The 19,465-nt window shown below is 39.9% G+C and overlaps 1 protein-coding gene across 6 annotated transcripts in view; it reads left to right on the forward strand.

Moving 5' to 3' along the window:
* NFIA (nuclear factor I A) overlaps positions 1–11,604 on the forward strand; it is a 308,101-nt gene extending 296,497 nt beyond the window's left edge. For all 6 annotated transcript variants that reach the window (XM_019531535.1, XM_019531538.1, XM_019531539.1 and 3 more), the window contains one exon: positions 4,452–11,604. In XM_019531535.1, coding sequence (XP_019387080.1) covers positions 4,452–4,469 — 18 coding nt within the window. In that variant the 3' untranslated portion in view covers positions 4,470–11,604. The remainder of the gene's footprint in view (positions 1–4,451) is intronic.
* The last annotated feature ends 7,861 nt before the right edge of the window (positions 11,605–19,465 follow it).

Consider the following 19,465-nt stretch of genomic DNA (forward strand, 5'->3'; position numbering starts at 1 on the left):
GCAGTGTAGAGCTTCAACTTTCATGGTGCTGTAAATTAGAAAAAAAGGTGTGATAATACTCCTTCGAGAACAGTAAAATAGCTCTGCAATGGTTAAATGGAATTTTATAAGCACATTCGGTGTGGAACTGTTTTGCATTACATGAGTTGAATACCTTAGAGATGACACACATCTGCAGGCACTTTATTAAATCCTTAGTCAGCACTTTTCAACCTGATGAGATTACTTCTTCATTTGACTGGAGAAAGGAAAGCTAAGATCTTGTACCGGACTGCAGAATTCTTTTTGATGTTTCACCTTGAGCCCTGGAAAAGGACAGCGAGCTGCTCTGTAGGACAATACAGAATTGTAGGCATAGGGATGACTATGTAGCAGTAGCTAGGACCTTTCAGTCCAGCGGATTCATTTAGCTCTGACCTCGTCGCTGCAGTAAGTTTTTTAAGTCACTATAGATCAAAGCTAACTGTGCGCTTTTGGGGGCAAGATGCCGAAAGAGAACGCCACCCTGCATTGCGTTGTGATAACCGATGCAATTTAAATGAAGACTGAGAATTGCGAAACAGGACATGAAAGGATGAAAAAGCGTGAGGTAGCCAGAAAGCGGAGTAAAGCTTAAATGCAGTGGAGGAGCCCAGGTTGACAGCAGCACAGCATTCCACAAATATAGAATCGGGTTTCTTTGTTTCACTAATCCACTTAATTGTGCAAGGAACCCAGCAGATCACAGCTATCAAAGCTGCATGTCCTGTTATGTACTTCATACGCCTTTTTATTTTCGACTTTGAGGTCTGCTTTCCCCTTGCAGTGGAAGTTTTGCAGGTGCATCAAAGGGACAATAGAACTCTTCAGACATAATCTGGGAAGATTTAGGCACACACAAGGCTCATGGGAGAAGGGATTTTTATATTAAAATAATTAGTAGGAACCTAGGATCCTTCTGTACGTGTGCTTCAAGTGTCAGACATTGTAGAAAACAGTGGTATCCTGAGAGCAGGGCTGGGATGCGAGGAATAAGGGCACTGTTTCAATCTCGTTATGTGCTGCCTCCGCATATAAAATATGTCATCAAAGTCGAGTTGCAAAAATAGCCCGTGCCATGCAGTTGTGTCTGTCGGGTATGTGGGTTTCTCAAAAGCAGCTTTTCAAGGGAGGTGAATTTGGACGTCCAAGGCACTGCAGATGAGTTTTTAAAAACACACGCAAGATATTTTGGTTCAATACTGAAGGGGTTAAGTTTTTTCATTGGTATTAAGACTGAACTGTGTCTGCAGGAGTGGTATTGACACCCTCGTGCATGGTAACTCTACTCCTTTATTGACATGTTGCTAGTCAAGAGCACAATAGCACTCTGTGTCTGCAAATCATTGCTAAAATCATCTCAAGAAAAAAAAAAGTTTGAAAGCCTAACGCTAGACAAAGGCACAAGAGCTGCACTGCGCAGCTAAAAACTCTGGAGTCAGCAACTTCTATTGATTAAAAACTAACCTTTAAAGTAACTCTCAGAGTGTGTGGTTAGCATTTAAATTTAAACATGTCATGAGTTGATTTGTGTTGCTGAATACCAACTCAGAAGGAGTTATATTCACATCAGATTTTTTTTTTTTCTAATTCCCTTAAGCAGCTAAAGTATTTCATGAAGTGTCAATAGGGCAGGGGAGGGGGAAAAAAAGGTGTTTTGGAGTGGGAGAGGGGGCTCGGACCCAGCCTTGCAGTTCCTTTTCCCATGCAAATAGTCACCCCAAAAAGGAAAGTGTGGGGAGTGCAACACAATAATTAGACCTTTGTCTAACTTTCCCAAGTGCCAGAGAAAGACAGATTAATTAAATATACAACAGTGTTGGTTTTTGGAGTGGGGGTCTCTCTTGCTGTGTAGGTCATAAATTAGGCAGAATAAATACTTCAATGTGTTTGCAGTGGGCCTGCTACGTCAGAACCACTGGAAGGTTGGTGGGAGGAGAGCAGAGTGTTTCTTGCTAATGATAGTCACGTCTGGGTCTGTCTGGTTGCTCCTAGCAACCAGACATGATGTAACACCAGGATGAACTTGAACTTGGGGGACTTGAAAAGGGAACAATAGACCAGAGCAATCAATAAAGCCTATTTCAAGTGAAGGATTACAGAGCTGCTCTGGGGTAACCTTGTCTGCAAGGCACACACTGAATAGTAAGATGTGTGAAGAAACTTTTTGCTTTTTAAGAAGAGTGGAGAAGCACTGCAGGATTTTTTAGTAATGCAGTGAGTAGCAGGGAGCAACGTGGTGTGGAAAAGTGCACCCCCTGCTGTCCAAAATGTGCATTTTGCATCATTAAAAGAAATACTGCACTCAACTGCACTGAAGGGAGATTAGGAGCCTCCAGCCTGTTTCCTTCCACTTCACAAATTAAAACTCCAGACCCATTAATCTGAGCAGATCTATTAAAATATGAGATGTCCAGGCCAAGAGTGGTCCAATAGCGATGCCGGTTTAGCAGAGGCCTAGATGTGTTGCACGATTATAACTTTTTTAATTAGTGGAAGGTGCTGATATATGTTTGCCAGAGTCATTTGCTATCTTGAGTTCTGTAAAGCAAGTGGTTAACAATAACACATCTGAGAGCACAGCAGTGCATTTCTAAGAAACCTGCTTTTGAGATCAAAGGATACTTGCAGGACCAGAAAATCTTAGACAGCTATCATTTAGGTGCTTATTCATGTGCTCAGGCAAGCCCTCCTGTTAGCTGCTTGGACCTCCAGAATATGCACTTGAATAACCAAGTCTGAATTTTAACTCTTTTGCTCCCAGCAACGGACTGTCATTCTGGCTAACGTTGCCCATCATGAAGGCTACTGCATTCTTATTTCAGTAGTAAAATGTACACCGGATGTTCGGAGTGACTTGAAACTCGGGGTGAGAAGAATGGTGTTAGACACACGAATCCTACTTCCCTTCCCCTTTTGAGTAACGCTGTCAAAACCGGGGAACTGTTCACCAGTGAGGAGCCCAGGAGTTGGCAACGCTTCCCAAACCGTGGAAGAACTGTCTCTGTTGATGATCTTTGCATATGAACGTTATTTCATGTAATTACAGCCCGTTTGAGTTTGAACCTGAAATATGCACGCAGTAAAGGAAACAAATATGGGAGTAGAGTGTCTGTGCTCAAAAAGGTGGAGGAAGTAAGAGTAATGAAGTGAACGTAGTAAATTGGAGACTGGACAACATATTGTTCTCATACTGTGCTATTTGCCTTCTATAGAGCTGGCCTCTATAGGAGGATCATTTCATCTTGAAGTCTAGTCATGGAGCTTGCCTTAGAGTCCTTTATAAATATTAATAAATGATATTTTCATCGATAGGCTACAAATCATAGAAGATGCTGAAAAAGAATGGAGGAAAAAGTTAGAAAAAACTTGTAACCAGGGATATCTCCATGCAAAAAGGCACCTAATATACAGCGCGAGTTAATCTAAAAAATGGGGTTTCGGCAGCAAATCTTTATTACCCGAAGCGGTCTCATTATGCTGTTTCACCTGAAGCTATCAACACCGCTTGTTGGTTTAATTCCAAGAGAGCAACGTGTCAGAGCCAAGTGGAGTCCACATTCGGTTTATAAGCCACAGGCCTGACACTGACCTCACCTATTTTAGAGCCTCGTTAGCTTTACTGGGCCTGATTCTGATGTGACGTCAATTTTCCCGCCGTGTAAATAGATGTGCGTATTGTTCTGAGATGAAGTGCTCCTGATTTACACCAGTGCAGATAAGATTCCCGTGCTGGTTTATTCTGGTCCTGTGGTGAAAAAAGATTGCTTTCTCTGTCTTGGGTTCTGGGTCACGTCATTTGCATTATATTATACTCCTTTGAAGGTCTAAAATCAGCTCCACTAAGTTTTTTCAAAGAAGGGCTTTTGCACCAAGTCCCTTTCTGCTATTAAAGTCAAGCATGTCCATAGACCTAGGACAGCTTTTTCACTGATCTCGTTCCCCTTATTTTTGCTTTATCCTTGTTCCTTTTAGCAGTCTACATTTCTCCTAGGAAACCACCCATGTTACTGAATTTTCACATGTCTATTCTAGTGAGACGGTTGAAGCAGAGTGCTATAAAGCAACAGATGCTTACACTGGCACTTGTTTAAATCCCCAAGAAAACCCCAATTGCATGGTGATAAATGCATGGAAACCCATGTGTGATTCACTGAGGGGGAAGGTTAGAGGCAGATGATAAAAGTGAACGCGCTCTATCTCCATTGAAACAATAGATAAGTTGTAACACAGCAGCACAATTATGTTGATCTCAATAATGACCTGAGGTTGTTAGTGCAAAAAGAATAATTTTAGTGGTATTATTTGCAGTTAGCTCAGTTTGTCAGCCCCTGAAACTTCCCCTCCGCTTTGAATACGAGGATTGCAGCAATGCTTACGGCCCGTTCCAAAATATCACTCGTTTATAATAAGCTCTTCTCTTTGTTTTGCAGTCCTGGTACCTGGGATAAAAGTCGCAGCTTCCCACCACCCACCGGACAGACCACCTGACCCCTTCCCAACTCTGTAACATGGAAGCAGCAGCAACACAGCGCAGTTACTTCACGTCAATGGAAGGGGAGACAAACAGATATCAACAGCAAACAACTAGTACATGGAAAAGGCAAACGTTATGGTTGAATAGCAAAGGCCATAACTTTTTTGAGATTTTTTTAGACACCTTAGGGACTGTTGTAATTTCTCATATGGTGCTGGAAATGGTTGGGCTTCATAATTTTTGAAGTGTTTCATTGGTAGTGTAAGCATTTGGTGACACTGGGTAGTACTAGCCTCTGCTGCTGCTTACCGACTCGCTGTTGTAACACACTTTCCATATGGAGCCTAACTGTTTTACAGTATTTTCATCAATTTTTTTCCCATGCAGGTGTGAGACTTCTTGAGAAATCATGAAACACACTTAAACTATAACTTTTGTAGTAGCTGAATTCTGCAATATATAACTTACAGGACAGACATAGAGCATGTTTTTCTGTAACATATCGGGAAAAAATTTGCAGGTTTGTTTTTTTGTTTGTTTGTTTTTTTACAGTCAGCACTTAGATACATAACAAAAATCATAAGAACATTTTCAACAGGTTTTTTTCCACTTGATTGCAGAGTGATTTAAAACATCAAACTACTACTATACACTAAAAGAAAAAGAAAAAAGTTTGAAATGCTGCACTTACATTAAAAAAAACATTTTTCAACAATTTTCAACAATTACACAAAAATTCACACAGAAATGGGGAAGTTGGTCTGTTTTGACAGAAACTGACAGGAATCAATCAAAACAATCGAATTTTGAATTGAGTAAAGTGCAATTTCATTGGATAGCTAAATATCTTTGTAAGATAGAGATTGTTGAAAATTCTATTTTTGTTTTCCAAGTCCTTCCACCCCGGGACTCTAAATTATTGGGGTAAAAAACAGCCTTGCAAGAAAAAGGGGAGCTATTTTTGCTTTTTATGTTTTTTATTGTTGAACTTGTATCCCTTTAAAACTGAAGGAAAAGTTAAAAAAATACAAATCTAATGGTGCTTTTACCACAATATGTTAACTACATTAAATGCTAATTAATCATTTTCTGTTATCAAAGCACATAACTAAAATTAAATCATAATATCTGTTAATTTTATAAGCTAAAAGTCACTATAATGAATTATGCCAATTCTGACAAATTTTACGTGTTTCCGGCAATATAGGGTTTATCAGTTCTCAAACACCTTGGGATTAATAGAGAGCAGTCCAGAAATTAAAACACCTTTGTGTCCCTGAACTGGTACATTTTCTGGACTACAAAGAAAACAATACTGAACGAATGCTGATACTACAACTTATGCCAGTTCAAAGCAAGGGCACTTGCTGAAAAAAAATAAAAAAGTTTGGACCCCGTACGTCCTGTATCTTATGTACAAAAAAAAAAGAAAAAAAGAAAAAAAAAAGAAAAAAAGAGTGCAAGTGATTTTTTTCTATCAGACAGCGGAGCGCCCCTTTGCTTCACATGCAACTTTAAGAAGGTTTCCTATACTATACATATATATACGTTCTGGTTGGCAAGTTCAGCTAATCAGAGAAAGTCTCTGCATGTTCTAGTGTTAGTAACTAATTTTTATATAGTTAATGTAGGGTAAAGTAGAGTGCATTAAGACACAATATTGTAATCCCTATTCCAGGCACTTGCCTTTAAACTATGTTTGTTCAGCCCTTCAGAAGGGTCTCTACTACTGTCCTATACAATCAAGTAACTGAAATTCTTGGGAAGACACTTTGCTCCTCATCTTTTCCCTGAAACAATTTTTTTTTTCTTAATTTGCACGAAACAAAAAAAAAAATTCCATATCAATGTGCCTTGCCCTGGATAGCGATTATTTGTGGAATTGTTGCACATGTTCCTATATTGAAGGGGGTTTTTCCCTAGTCAAGCATTCGGAGACACTTTTTGTAAATGTGACTTTTATGTCAGCCATCGTCAGTTTCAACATCTAGAATTAAATAGAATGTTAGTTGTTCCGCAGATATGAGTAGTGTTTATTGTCCTGTACGGTCAGTGGCAGTGCTATTCTGAGATCTGTAGATGCTAGATTATCAGTATTTTTGGATGTTGCTGCATTTTACATTTTATTTGGAGTCTTCCTTTTGTTTTGTTTTTCCCAGATATATGAAAATATGCAATACCTGCTTATATCATGTAGACGAGCTTAGCAATTATTAATTTTTCTTTTGATTTTTTTTTTTTTATTTGACCAAAGTTGGTGCTGCACTTGACGCAGTGTGTTTTAGGTGTTTGTCTTTGTACTTTTGTGATTTTGAATGCACATGCGGGAAGGGCTCTTCTTAGAGAAGCAGTCAAACTGTGAAGCACTAAGCTGAACCCTGCTTCAAGCAATTTTTGTTTTACAACTGTTCCTTTCACAAGCAAGCCTTAAAAAAAAAAAAAAAAAACCTTCCTTTTTCTTCAGATCCCACACCCATTTTTATTAGCAGACTGCAATCAATCCACACTCAATAAAAGTATATAATGCCCATTTTTATATGCACGTTTTTAAACTTCCAAGTTCTGAAAATTGTTTACTGGTTATTCTCTATTTAAGGAAAAAATAAAATGTTTTGGATTTTCATATGTGTCTGATAAGTGGTTGAGTAGTCATTTTGCTCTATTGTATTGTGTGATTGTTAGTATATGGTATCACATCCTCTAGCCAGCATCCTTTGCCTTCCCTATAGCACTTAGCTGGGCATTACTTTATTAAGACATATGTGCACTAAAAAAAATAGCAGCTTTCAGTGCTTCACAGTGAAGGGAAAAAAGCCTAGACAAACATTTTGTCAGAACCTTGCTATAAGCCAAGGTATTACCAGTAAATTGGTTGTATATACAATAAAATTGCACCCTTTTTTAAACAAAACAAACTAAGCAATAGTTTGGGCAGTTAGTTGTTTTTAGTGAGCATGTTGTAGTCATGGCTGCAAAGAGAGAGAATTAAACTGCCCACTCAGAAGATATGTAATTTGTATGTTGTATAGTTTTATTGATTACACTGATTTATTCTACCCTATTTTATAATGCAGGACTTTTGTAATGTTGTTTAAATGAGGAAAAATTTCTGTCAAATTAGCTTAGGTGAATTTCTGATTGTTCGTTATAAAGGCAGCGTTCATAGAATTGCTTTTTTTTTCCTTTGGGAACTGGATTTAAGTTAAAAACTTTCCTGTTTCCTTTTTGTATGTATTTAAATACAGTTATTTTTCTTCTCTCAATGGTATAGCATATTCCTATGCTTGAGAAGTATAGGCTACTGAAGAACCATTGTAAATGGACATTACAGGTATGCTGTATTTTTTGAAGGTATTTTGTCGTATTAAGTTTGATGACGCTAAAGTTAGGGAATTCTGAGCAGAATTGCAGAAAAAAAATGTTTTAAAGGCTTTAAAACATTAGGTAGGCGGTCAAGGGTGTTAACCAACAGTGGTTGTAAAGTATTAAACACACTAAATTAAATTTTTGTTCACCTTATTATCATGCAGAAAACACAGCAGTTTGGTTCTGTTCAGGTATTGAGAACAAAACAGTGTTTTATTCCTCAAAGTAAAGCAAAAGAACGGAGATCTGAGCAAGACAGCTGCTTGGGGTGTGCAGTCTACAATAAAGAGAACAGGCAGGATTCAGGCGAACAATCTTAGTCCTTGAGTCAGAATTGCATTGTGTTCCCTTCTTCAAATTGTTTGATTCGTTTTTTTTAAAAGAATCACTTGAACAAGTCCCGTTCCCTGCTCCTCCCTCCCCACACCCCCAAAATCTGTTTCTGGAACAATTTTTGTCAGATGCACAAACACTGACCTGTATTCACTCACCCACCCGACTTCCAAGATTTAAAAAGTGCTTATCACAAATTGACTCCACCAGTTAATTGCTGTCTTTTCCCCTTTTCAGACTTGGGTTTTGTCATGCCGTGCACCCCAGTAAGGTCATTATTTATTCCTCTTCCTTTAGAATAAAACTTACGGACTAAAGTTAGGCAGCCATGGTACACTTTGTCTCTTATTTCTCCCTCCCCCACCTTAAAATTGAAGGGTAAAGGAAACGCAAACTTTCCACAACTCCACAGTATTCAGTCGGCCCACAGGAATATGCAAAATCCCTCTAACGTTTTATTTTCTTTCACTGTTTCTTTTTGTTCCGTATATTTTGCAGCTTTGTAGTAACAGTGTTATAAAATTAACTGTACAAAAAATACAAAAAAACCAGATACATAGCCTAAAACAGATTTTTTTTTCCCCTTGTGGTGATCTTTCTTTTTTCTTTTTTTTCTTTTTTTTTTTAAGAATGTCAGTTAATATTGTACTTTGCATTGTGTCTCTGGAAATATCTTTCTTTCTTTTTTTTTCTGTAGAAGGCCTCCATCGAACAAAAGTAAAACTATAACCGGCATGATAATGTAAGGAGAGCTTCAATGGCACCTAAAAAAATTTAAATAAACCTCATGAGGTCTCTTGGAGGAAGGTCTCATGAAGTGAACACTGCCTGCCTGCTAGGCAGGATTTTCATTAAATCAAGCTTACAATGCCAATTTTGTCTTGAAGTCAATGCATGTATTACTGTTTGACAGTAAACCCGGCTATGCCATCATCAAGTCCAAGGCTGTGCAATAGTCTAATTAGTATCGAGTACATTTTCCTTTTATTTTTTCCAATAAAAAAGCAGTGGGATGAAAATTGCTTTGATATATAGCAGGTAACATTGAAGCTATTCCATAGCACTTAACTGTAGTGAATACTGTGTCACCAATTCTGAAATCAATTTAATGTTTAATGCAAATCCATTACATGGTGCTATTACAGGCTGGCAAAATGATTTACAAAAATGTGACAACTTGGGCTCAATTCACTCTGCTTTCCAACAATGTAAATGCATAGCAGTGTTTATCTGCATGAGAACTATGCACTAATCTATCTGAAAAAAAATATATCAACTTTGGTATCTACTTTCCGTTTACTTCAATCCTTGCCTTTTTGGTCATTGTTATAATGCCAGCTTTAGGACAGAAAGAATTATAAGAAAACCAGCATAATACCTGATATATTAAAATGTAGTGCCTGTGAAATCTGTATTATATTGCTCTTCTGAAGTAAGATTTTTCTACACCGGTAGCCTTCGCTGTCTGTCAGAACCTTCTGATATAGGTGATGTAAAATAACCGTACAATATTAATGCATGCTATTCCATAATGCTTAGTGAGCTGTATGAATATTACTCAAAGTTATGTTAGTCTTTTTTTCTGACTTGGTTCTTGTCAGATAGGTTTAAAGATATTTCACTGAGAACGCAAATTCTGTCTTTTCTTGATTTGGGGAGTTTTCAGTATTTTGGAGGTATACATTTACTTAAATTCAGTATTACTTGTGTTTGGGTTTTTTTCTTTTTTTTTTCTTTTTTCTTCCTTTTTTTTTTCTTTTTTCCTGGAAGGCAGGACATGGTGTTTGAGGCCAGAAATCCGTGCCTGGTAACATTTTTGTCTTGAAAGCTACCATAAGAATTCCAAGAGCTTTCTATGAAGAACGTATGCATAAATTGAAGGGACAAGTCTAACGCCCATAAGTGACATTGAACTCATGTTGCAAGAGATTTCTTAATGGGCAGCGTTTAACCAGGTACCCGTGCTTGACCCTTCTTCACACCAGACCTCCTCATATAAAAAGAAAAACCATTTAAAAAAAAAAAAAGAAAAAAAAAAGAAAACCTCATGTGGTTGTTTAGTTTCATGCACAGTTGCAATATTTTTCTTCAAACAGAACTGTACAAACTTTGGGCCCGATTCATAAAAGGCCATTTGCTATTAACACGGGATTTTGATGGGCAGTTCTCATCCAAATTTGAGGTCGCTTTCTGTCCAGAAAGGTGTTTTAGCAAGTCCTTCTCCCTGAGCACAAGCACCCGCCTGCCTTTTATGCCCTCAACCCAAGGATTACATAACCTTGCAATAGGAGCAGAAACAAGCAGAGAAAAAAACCAGGGTGGGGAGGAGAGAGGAAACAGAACACCATGTTCTGACACTTGAAATACAGTTGAGTTTTAAGAGGAAAGCAGAATGTATAGGACAGACCTATCCTATACCGTACTCTGGCCATTACATGGGTTTTATACATTAACGTACAACGCTACTTGACTACAGAAGAAATTAGTCTGTACCATAGCAAAACATCCTATAGCAAAATATGCTAGATGCGCTACCTCTGATCTCCACAGAAAAGGAAGACACTTGTATACAATGTGAACTTTTGTACTTTCTACAGTGTTTTTTTAAGGAAGACTATTTTCCACTTAGTTAATCTATTTTTAAGCTTATATATGAACAAAACTGTTTTGTTTAACCAAATCTCTGCTCTATCCCATTCTACAACCTAGTGATTTTTTTTTTGTTTTGTTAGAAGAAAGGGAATGACTGTGAATGGCTGTTGTTAGAATAGACTGTGGTAGGTAGACAGATTCCCCAGCTGTAGATCCTCTTTCTTTTCCACTAGTTATGTTACTGCTGTAGGGATGTAATATATAGTGGTGACTGCTACCTTGGAGTAAAGGCTTACAACGTTTTTTGCTGTGAACATGCAGTGAATGGGAAATACGCATTCTGTACCCGTATTTGGTTTCTTCCCGCAGTTAAGCATTCACCTAGCCCCTCTCCACATCACGAGACCTGTCCACTCAAGTCTCTCAATTTCAATTTTTAGTTTGGGGTACAAAACACTTCTAGTGGACATGTGCAAGATCTGCTGCAAATTCACATGACACCCGTGTTAATACCATGTTGTCTTCATGTTTTTATGAGTCAGGCCCCTTGTGCCTCTAGTATACTTGTATTGACTCATAGTTACCATTTTAGTTTTACTGTGTTCTGTGAAAAAAAATTGTAATTGGTTGAGAATCACTGTGGGCATCCATTCTTATTCAACTAAGTCTCCGCAGGTTTTTTGAGCTGGTGTGGATTAGTTTAACTCTTGTATTCAACCATTAGTGCTACCACCTTCTCACATTACAATACAATTACTGGAAGCAAGTACTGCATTTCCTATGCAACAAAAAAGGAAAATAAAAAATTGCTAATGCTACCAAGCTGTGTCGTTATTTACTTTGTACTGTGCACAGAAGTGTATTTGTGCGTTTATGGTGCCACGGTAGTTATTGCTGTTGAAACATTATCAGTGTGCGTAACGGAGCACTTTGGACCAGTCATGCATTGTAGTTTGTTCTGAGCTCTTCAGTTTTGTGGGTTCCAGTTCAATACCTGGGTCCCCAGTCACACAGACGTATAAATGTGTAACATAAGCTGTAGTGGCTCAGTTCTGTCACTGTCTTGTCTATAAACCTTCTTCCTTGTGCATAAATAGTTTACTCTTCAGTGAACTTCTGTAGGTTACATTATTCAAGATAAAGGTACAATCAGCCTTAAAAAAACCCATGTTTTGTAGAAATGGGCAGAGTAGATTAATTCATTTGAAAACAGTGGACTGCATCTTAGATACAGGTCACCTTTAAAGATGTCAGTATGCATCTGAAGGTCACTATGCAACAACTCTAGCTGACACACTTACCATTAGTGTTTGAATTTACTTTTTAGTACGTTTCTACATAGAGTTATTTTTTTAGGCGTTGTGAGCTGCATTATACTTATTACACCTCTAAACAGAAGGCTGATATAGAGCTAAAACAGAGACAGTTTTGAAGTTTTACCATCCAGGACGTTTGCTTAAAAAGATATTCCATTTTTTAAATTAACATTGGCAGAAAGTAACAGTTTGCTTTTGAGTGGCAAGTACTTTCTTATAGACTTCTGTATAGAAGTCAGCACTGGGTATATCACTAGATTAGAGCAACTGGGCATCTTTCTTATTTGGTATCATGCTAACAGGAGATACAAGCTACCTCTGAAATACACTGTACCTTTCTAAGTCACCCCACAGACATGCAGGTATTATATGAATTACTCTATACTGTTTTGAGGGGAATAAATGTTTTCCAATAAATGTTTGTTCTACACACACAAAACTCTTGTACTTTTTTTTTATATATACACATACCCATTTTTTTTTTAAATTCCTAAGTGGTCCAAATAGGCTCTGGCTGTTACGTGTGGCTGGGTCGTTGTAGCATCCTTGTTTGTGGCCATGTTCAATAACAAGGGGTTCGATTCTAATGGTAGCTACCTTCAATGTAAATCTGCAGCAGTTCCATCTTAATTCAAGGAGAAAAGACCTACTGGTTAACCTAATAGTGTTGTTACTCCTAAGTTTACATTGTGGTAAATAGAGGACATTTGTGACTATTAGCTTTGTTTTCTTCCTCTCTGATTGGTTGTGTCCTGCTAATGCAACGTGGCCCTATTTTTTACTCCATGGTATCCAGACAATCATATATTGTTTTATAACTAGGCTGCAGTAGTTACTTGCAGATGTCATAAGAATTGCGATAATTTGGTCTTCAGAAGGTGTATAGATGAAGAAAGAGGAAGGACCTTTTAGAGTAGCACAGATGGAAGAGCAGCATACAAAAAACTCCCAAGCACCGCATTAGCAGCAAACGCATTGTTGGTAAGGGAGAGTGGAGAGTTACACCAAAAGGGGAAAGAAAAAGAAGTTTAAAATTCTGTAGGACTTAGTAAGACAGACAAAAAAAATGTGGTGGAAGAGGGAAGCTACAGGAAAGATCCCAAGGGGAAAGTGACTGGTCTTTGGTGGTAGCGTTTGATAACCAACCACTTCCCACCTTTCCTTTGATGGGTGGTGACACTGGTGGCCGAGGTTGCAGGAATCTGGAGTGGTAGATAAGGGAACGAACAAAACGCATGGATGTTGGGATAGAAAGAACGCCTTAGAAATGGTTAAGAGGAGAAGGGGAAGGAGTCCAACATGGCTGGGATAAGCAAGTGACACTAGAAAATAAGCCCCAGTTTATGAGCAGTGCTAACAGGACAATGGAAGCAGTTTCATAAATAATTTCACAATTTCCAGTTTTAAACTGAACTTTTTTTTGAGTTTTTCCCCTGTGTTTATGATGTTTAAAAACTTTCCATTTTAGAAACTGTATTTTTTTTTATGCTCTGGGGCTCCAAACTTTATGTTATCACCTTCCTCCCATTTATTCTCCATTTTGGCACCTATTACATTTCCATGACTAAAAAGTCTGTGTGTAAAATAGCCAGGGACAATGGTTCTCGTTGTGGCTACAGGACAGGAAGTTAAGGATCTGTCTACCACTCTGCACAATCTTGAGCAAATCATCTATTCTCTTTGGACTCTCAATTTCCTCTACACTCAAAATAAGGGTAATAGGGCCTGCCTACTTTACAGTGCTAAATTCATGTCTATAAAGCACACTTTAGAGTAATAATAATATGCTCAATTTGAAATGCACAGTAGAAGAATACAAAATATGCCTATTACAATGGGGGTCCCGCTGACTAACAGAAAATATGAACCTTAGGTGAGAAAAACATATAGCAGTATTCATTATTTAGCAAAAAATAATGAAGCATTCTGCTGTTCCATGTAGTGGTGCAGTCGCTATCACAGGATCAGCTGATAGATGAAATACTGCTATTCTATGTTTAAGCCAATGTTGTCATAGCCCAGTACTCCTAAGCAGCTGCCAGGTCTGGACACAGTCAAGCATGGCTTTGGCTCCAGAACTAATTTTCGTGTATCTCTGTGCACAGAGGAGAGATTTCCATAATGTATTCTGATACTACATCTGTCTGAAACTAAGAAAAGCAATAGAACTTGTTTACAGGAAGATTTATATGATCAGTATCCCATTGAAACATGTACTTTACTTTGCACGGATTAGAAGCCCTTGCATTCTCTCCTTGCTCTGTGACACAGCGTACACGCACACACTCACACACACAAACACACACACCAGTTCCAAAAAAGCACAATACATTGCAGTACAGCATTGAAAAGATCTTGGCTTAAATAAGAACCTGGAAAATCATAAAAACCTACTAAACAGTGAAGAACTTCGCTGGAGTCAGGAATATTTTGTCCAAGTTGTTTTGGGTTTTGTTCCATTAAGATCAAACTCACTGACCTCGGCCTGGTTGCACTTTACTCAATAAAGAAAATGACTCCTTTCGAAGCCACGGGGTTTTGAAACGTACATGTTGGGTTTAAGATGCACAAAAAGGCATGCTCTAAGACATATTCCATTTTAGTAAGTTTTCACACACTGCCATCAGATTTTATTCTTGCCAACAGAAGCATAGTCTGACAACCATTCTGCCTGTAAGTATGACAGCCTATATTCAAAAGTAAAAAACACCCCTTTAATAAAGTTGCATTTATAATGCGTTAGCAGATAGTGAAATTTGAAGCAGAATGTTGTTGACAATGTACTTATACTGAATTTCAACATTTGAGACAAACTAGGCTTTTTTTCTAATGCAGACTATGCCAAATTGCTTTTTGTATTGATGATATATAATCTTCAGAAAGTTTCAATCTTCTTTCAGGCTTATTGTTATTACAGTGATATCCTGAAGGGATTACTTATATGTCATGAAACAACAGCCTTTTAAATTCATGTTACGGGCTGATCTAGCTATTTAATCTCTTCCTTAAATGTAAATGTTTCTGATTATATGGAAAGAAAGGGAATGGGAAAGCATTATTAAGGCAGTGGGTTAGCCTAATGTCTTTTATCTGCCAAAGACAAGCCAAGACTGGAAATATTTATTGGTTCAGTACTTCAGCAACATGGTATTAATTGCTTCTGAGTGTTTTGATAGGTAGTTAGCACAAGGGTATTAATGAAAATAGCACCACTTCATTTTAAAATTAACTACTTGGCCATTCAGCAACATGAGCTGATAAATTATGGCAATAAATTTGTGACTGAGATTTATATAATCGTAACTCAAAATCAAGCCTGTAGGCACACTCCGATGAGGCTATATGATAAGTAACACTGCACTGTAGTTATCAAAATGGCTATATTTTTAGGACTGTACTGTATCCTTTTCACCATCTCACTTTCTCTCCTACAGTACAGATAATGGCTCCTCATACAGATTTACAGAGCCAAATATTTTGCAGGCATTTGAAGATAGTAGTTTCCTGGGACAGGCTTACTGTAAAAAAGTTAAAAGGTGGTGAAATCCCATTTGGCCACCGCATGACGTGTAGTAGGTGGAATTTATGTTGGCTCCATTTATCTGGGAAATTTTATTTTTTAGATTTTTTATTTCTTTCCATGATTGCAACATTCACTGTAGAATAAAGGAACATCAGCATAAGGTCACATGTTTGAAAATCAGTGGGAAGCCTCTGATTGAGTTTGGGAATGGGAATGGCCCATATTGGTCACCAGTTCTCGCTACTGCATGCCAGATATAATGGAGTCATTAGACCGGGATGGACGCTCTACATAAGCATAAACGTTAGCAGGAATTTTTAGGCTGGACCCCAAATCCATGTTTAGTCAGTTAAGTAACAGATTTTCAAAACAGCACCAGCAACCCCATAGAAATTAATGAGAGTAGCTTGTGGCCATCAGCTTTGAAAATCAGCCCACTGTGAGCTAGGTGTCTACAAAGGCTCTCAGATGTCTATAATTAGGCCTGAAAACATTGGTTATACTTCTTCAAGCTGTGGCCTATCTATAGCAACTTACAACAAACTGGCGCATCTACTTGAGCTATTAATATACTGTCAGCTTATGTCATAGTAGAACACTGCACAGTAAGCTTTCCCTGGGAGAGCATCTACATGTGCGCCTGCCGGGAGCAAATTTGCTCCCAACTGGAACAATTCAGTATAGGACTACTCCGCCCCCTACATCAGCCAGGGGGAGCTCCAGGTTTCCCCAGATGCCAGCCCTGGGCTGGCAAAGGGCACTGGGGTCAAGCCTGGGCTCAGAGGGAAGGAGGGAACTGTCCTGCCTGCAGGGCAGCTGTTTCCCAGCCCCGGCCCCTATTGGCAGATCACGGCACAGGGCTGGAAAAGTGTCCCCTCCCCCACAGCTGTTTCCCAGCCCTGTGCCCTGATCTGGTCTTGGTCATCTGTCTACATGAGCAGTACTGCTCAGCAGTTAATCTACAACCAGCATTTACACCCCTCAAGACTCAAGGCAGTCTTTGGAATATGCCAACCCTTAGCCTTTGCTCATTTTTTTAACTGTGGAAAAATGATAACGCGGCTCTTTTGTTGCAAAGAAGTCAAAAAGGCCACAGCATGTCAGAAATGTCTTTGATGCTCTGGATTCCTATTTGAAAGCTCTGGGTTCATCTTGTGAATCAGGTGTAGGTGTTTGCACGCCTGTCAGTGTTAATATTGAACAGCACCTCCTGGCAACCTTAAAGGGATCTCAAGGCACCCTGAACGATGCAGCACCTTGGTTTGCAATCACTAGAATCGCAAGAACAGCCATGGCGGCAGTTCTCAAATAATTCCTTGGTATTTTTCGTTCCCCTTCCTTATTAGCGTGATGTTTACATGTACACAGGATCTTTGCTTCTTAGCAATCCCTGCTCTCCAGCTGCTCGTTTCCACCCTGCAACCATCACCCTCTGTTACAGTTAGTTGCTATAGAAGTAAATCCTGCCACCCACACCTTTGTTTATATAGAAAGACTTGGATGTAACTGCCCTTAGGTGTTTTCTCTGAGGATGGATTTGGCGGCTTGCACAGGACTTCTGTAGCTTTTGCAGGATTCAGAGCAGGTCAGCACAGCACCACATAGGAGTGTCCAACTTCTAAGCAGCCAGGGGCTGCATGTCCCACAGGCCAAATCAGCGGGGATCACTGGCCTCCAGGCTGCAGGCTACATGGATGCCCCACTCCGTTGCACTGCATGCCTGCAACTCCCCTCCCACCCCCCAGCACCGCTGTATGTGCCTGCTTGAGCACCTCCTTCCACCATGTGGACGCTTCCCTCCACTGCTGCGCTGCAAAGCCCCAGCCTCACCTCGAGTGCCCTGTGCTGTGCTGCACTGCTCCCAGAGCCTCTGACTGCTGCTACAGCTGCAGCAAAATGAGGAGTCACAGCTGGCCGGGAGCTGGGAGGACACAGCTTATTTCCCTTCAGGTCACATGCAGCCCGTGGGCCATTTGCCGGACATCCCTAGCAGGGTGCATTCCCACTCAGTGCAATGCTCTGCACAACTCTCAGGCAAACAAACCAAAGGTAAAGCTTGGTGGGTATGACCCTGCTACAGCTTTTATTAATGGAGCAGAGGCTCATGCTTTAATACCTGGAGGCCCAAGGTATAGTCTTCATGCCCAGCAACCCAGTCACAGATGCAGTGTTTCAAGCACAGGTAACGGTGGGAGTGGGGGTGAGCCAATGAAACTGCAACTGCACAAACTCACCCATGCGGAGGGCAGGCAAGACACCGGCTCTGAGAGCTTCTCCAGTTACAACAGCGGCCCTGGAATAGCTCGACTGTCATTCTCCTTCCTCAGTCCCCCGATATGACTACATATCCCAGTCGCTGAGTGCTGGGGGCCTGGAATCCCCACCCGGACTGACCGTTTCTGTTGAAGAAAGAAGAAACAAAGCACCCAGGAAACAAAGCCCGAGCCAAGACCATCAAAACACAGCATAAGAAAAACAAGATGACGGAGAATGGTTCACAAAAATCTCCACGAGAAGGCAGCGGCTCTCTGAGCTTCATTAAGGCCTCAAGCTGGAGCCCTAGAGCCTGAAGATGCCTCTCTATACATTTAGCTCAGCCTTGGGGTGAACTTGGGATCCTGGTCTCCTGTTACTTAATGGAGCTTTAGCAAACTGCACAGGAGACAAGAAGGGGCCGGGGAGAGGGAGTGACTTCCAGGTTTCCATTCCAGTGAAAGTAAACCATGCACCTCATCATTTTGGATATTGCAAAGCATGCTGCCATGATAAGAAATAGGGGAAGCCTGGGCAACAGCAGAGTTCAAATTACAGGGAAGCTCAAAGGGGCGGGGGGGGCTGAGCCCCCCCATAAGAGACAAGGGCTCCCCCATAAGAAATGAGAGTCCCCCTGGCCCATCCCATGCCTCAGGCAGCACCAACAGCAGCATAACCCAAGAGCAGGAATATAATTTGAACCCTGGGCGACAAGGGAAGAGTACTGTTCCCCTGAACACTACCAGGAGTGACTAGAAATACCGCCTACCAACTATGAAACTATAAGTGGGTGAAGTCAGGTGGTGCCCTAGAAAAAAAAAAGAGAAGACAAGGTAGACCTTATAGACCAAATCAGACAGGTATATGGCCTGGGGCTTAGCAAACTGGGACATCCAGTGAAAAAAAAATCAGCACTCTAGTTTGGGAAAAACTTCATCTAGGTTAGTGCCCCTTAAGGGACTATAATTGACATGGTATACTGTCTGAGTTTGCAGTAAGCCTAAAACATCTGAGAAGTGGGAAGTGCCTCCAGCATTCCCACATTTGCCAGTGTAGTAAAGACTGTAAAGGAACGTGGAATAGAAGAGACATAGGGATAAGCTTTTATATAAACATGGTGAGGGAACAGGGGAAGTTGCAATGGTTTAATTTCCCTCAATGAAGGCAGCTTCTAAAAGTCTGGAAGATGTTAAGAATGATTAAGAATAATCAAAGTTCAATGCATTTGTGACAACTTTAAGGGCCATCATTCACACCCGATTGGCCAATCCTATGTTTATTTCCCCCCTGTAAAAGGCCAAAGCAAATCATTGCTCTGGTCCAGTTCAAATCCAAAAACATTCCATCGTTCGGCTTTGCAAACAGAAAATATTTTTCATCTGGCAGCTCCAAAAAATGTTGAATTTTCCAAAGACATCCAGCACGTAGCAACAAATGACAGACCCTCATGAGACTCCAACCATGCTGCATACTTTTTGTAGTTGTTTGCTTTTATTCCAAACACTTAATCTGCTCCCCAGCTTTCTGCTGCCTTGTGATCATATTAAAACTAAGATTCAATATCTAACTCCAACTTCCAGAAATGGC

This window comes from Crocodylus porosus, unplaced genomic scaffold (assembly GCF_001723895.1).
Source record: "Crocodylus porosus isolate Cpor-Errol unplaced genomic scaffold, CroPor_comp1, whole genome shotgun sequence".
NCBI lineage: Eukaryota > Metazoa > Chordata > Crocodylia > Crocodylidae > Crocodylus > Crocodylus porosus.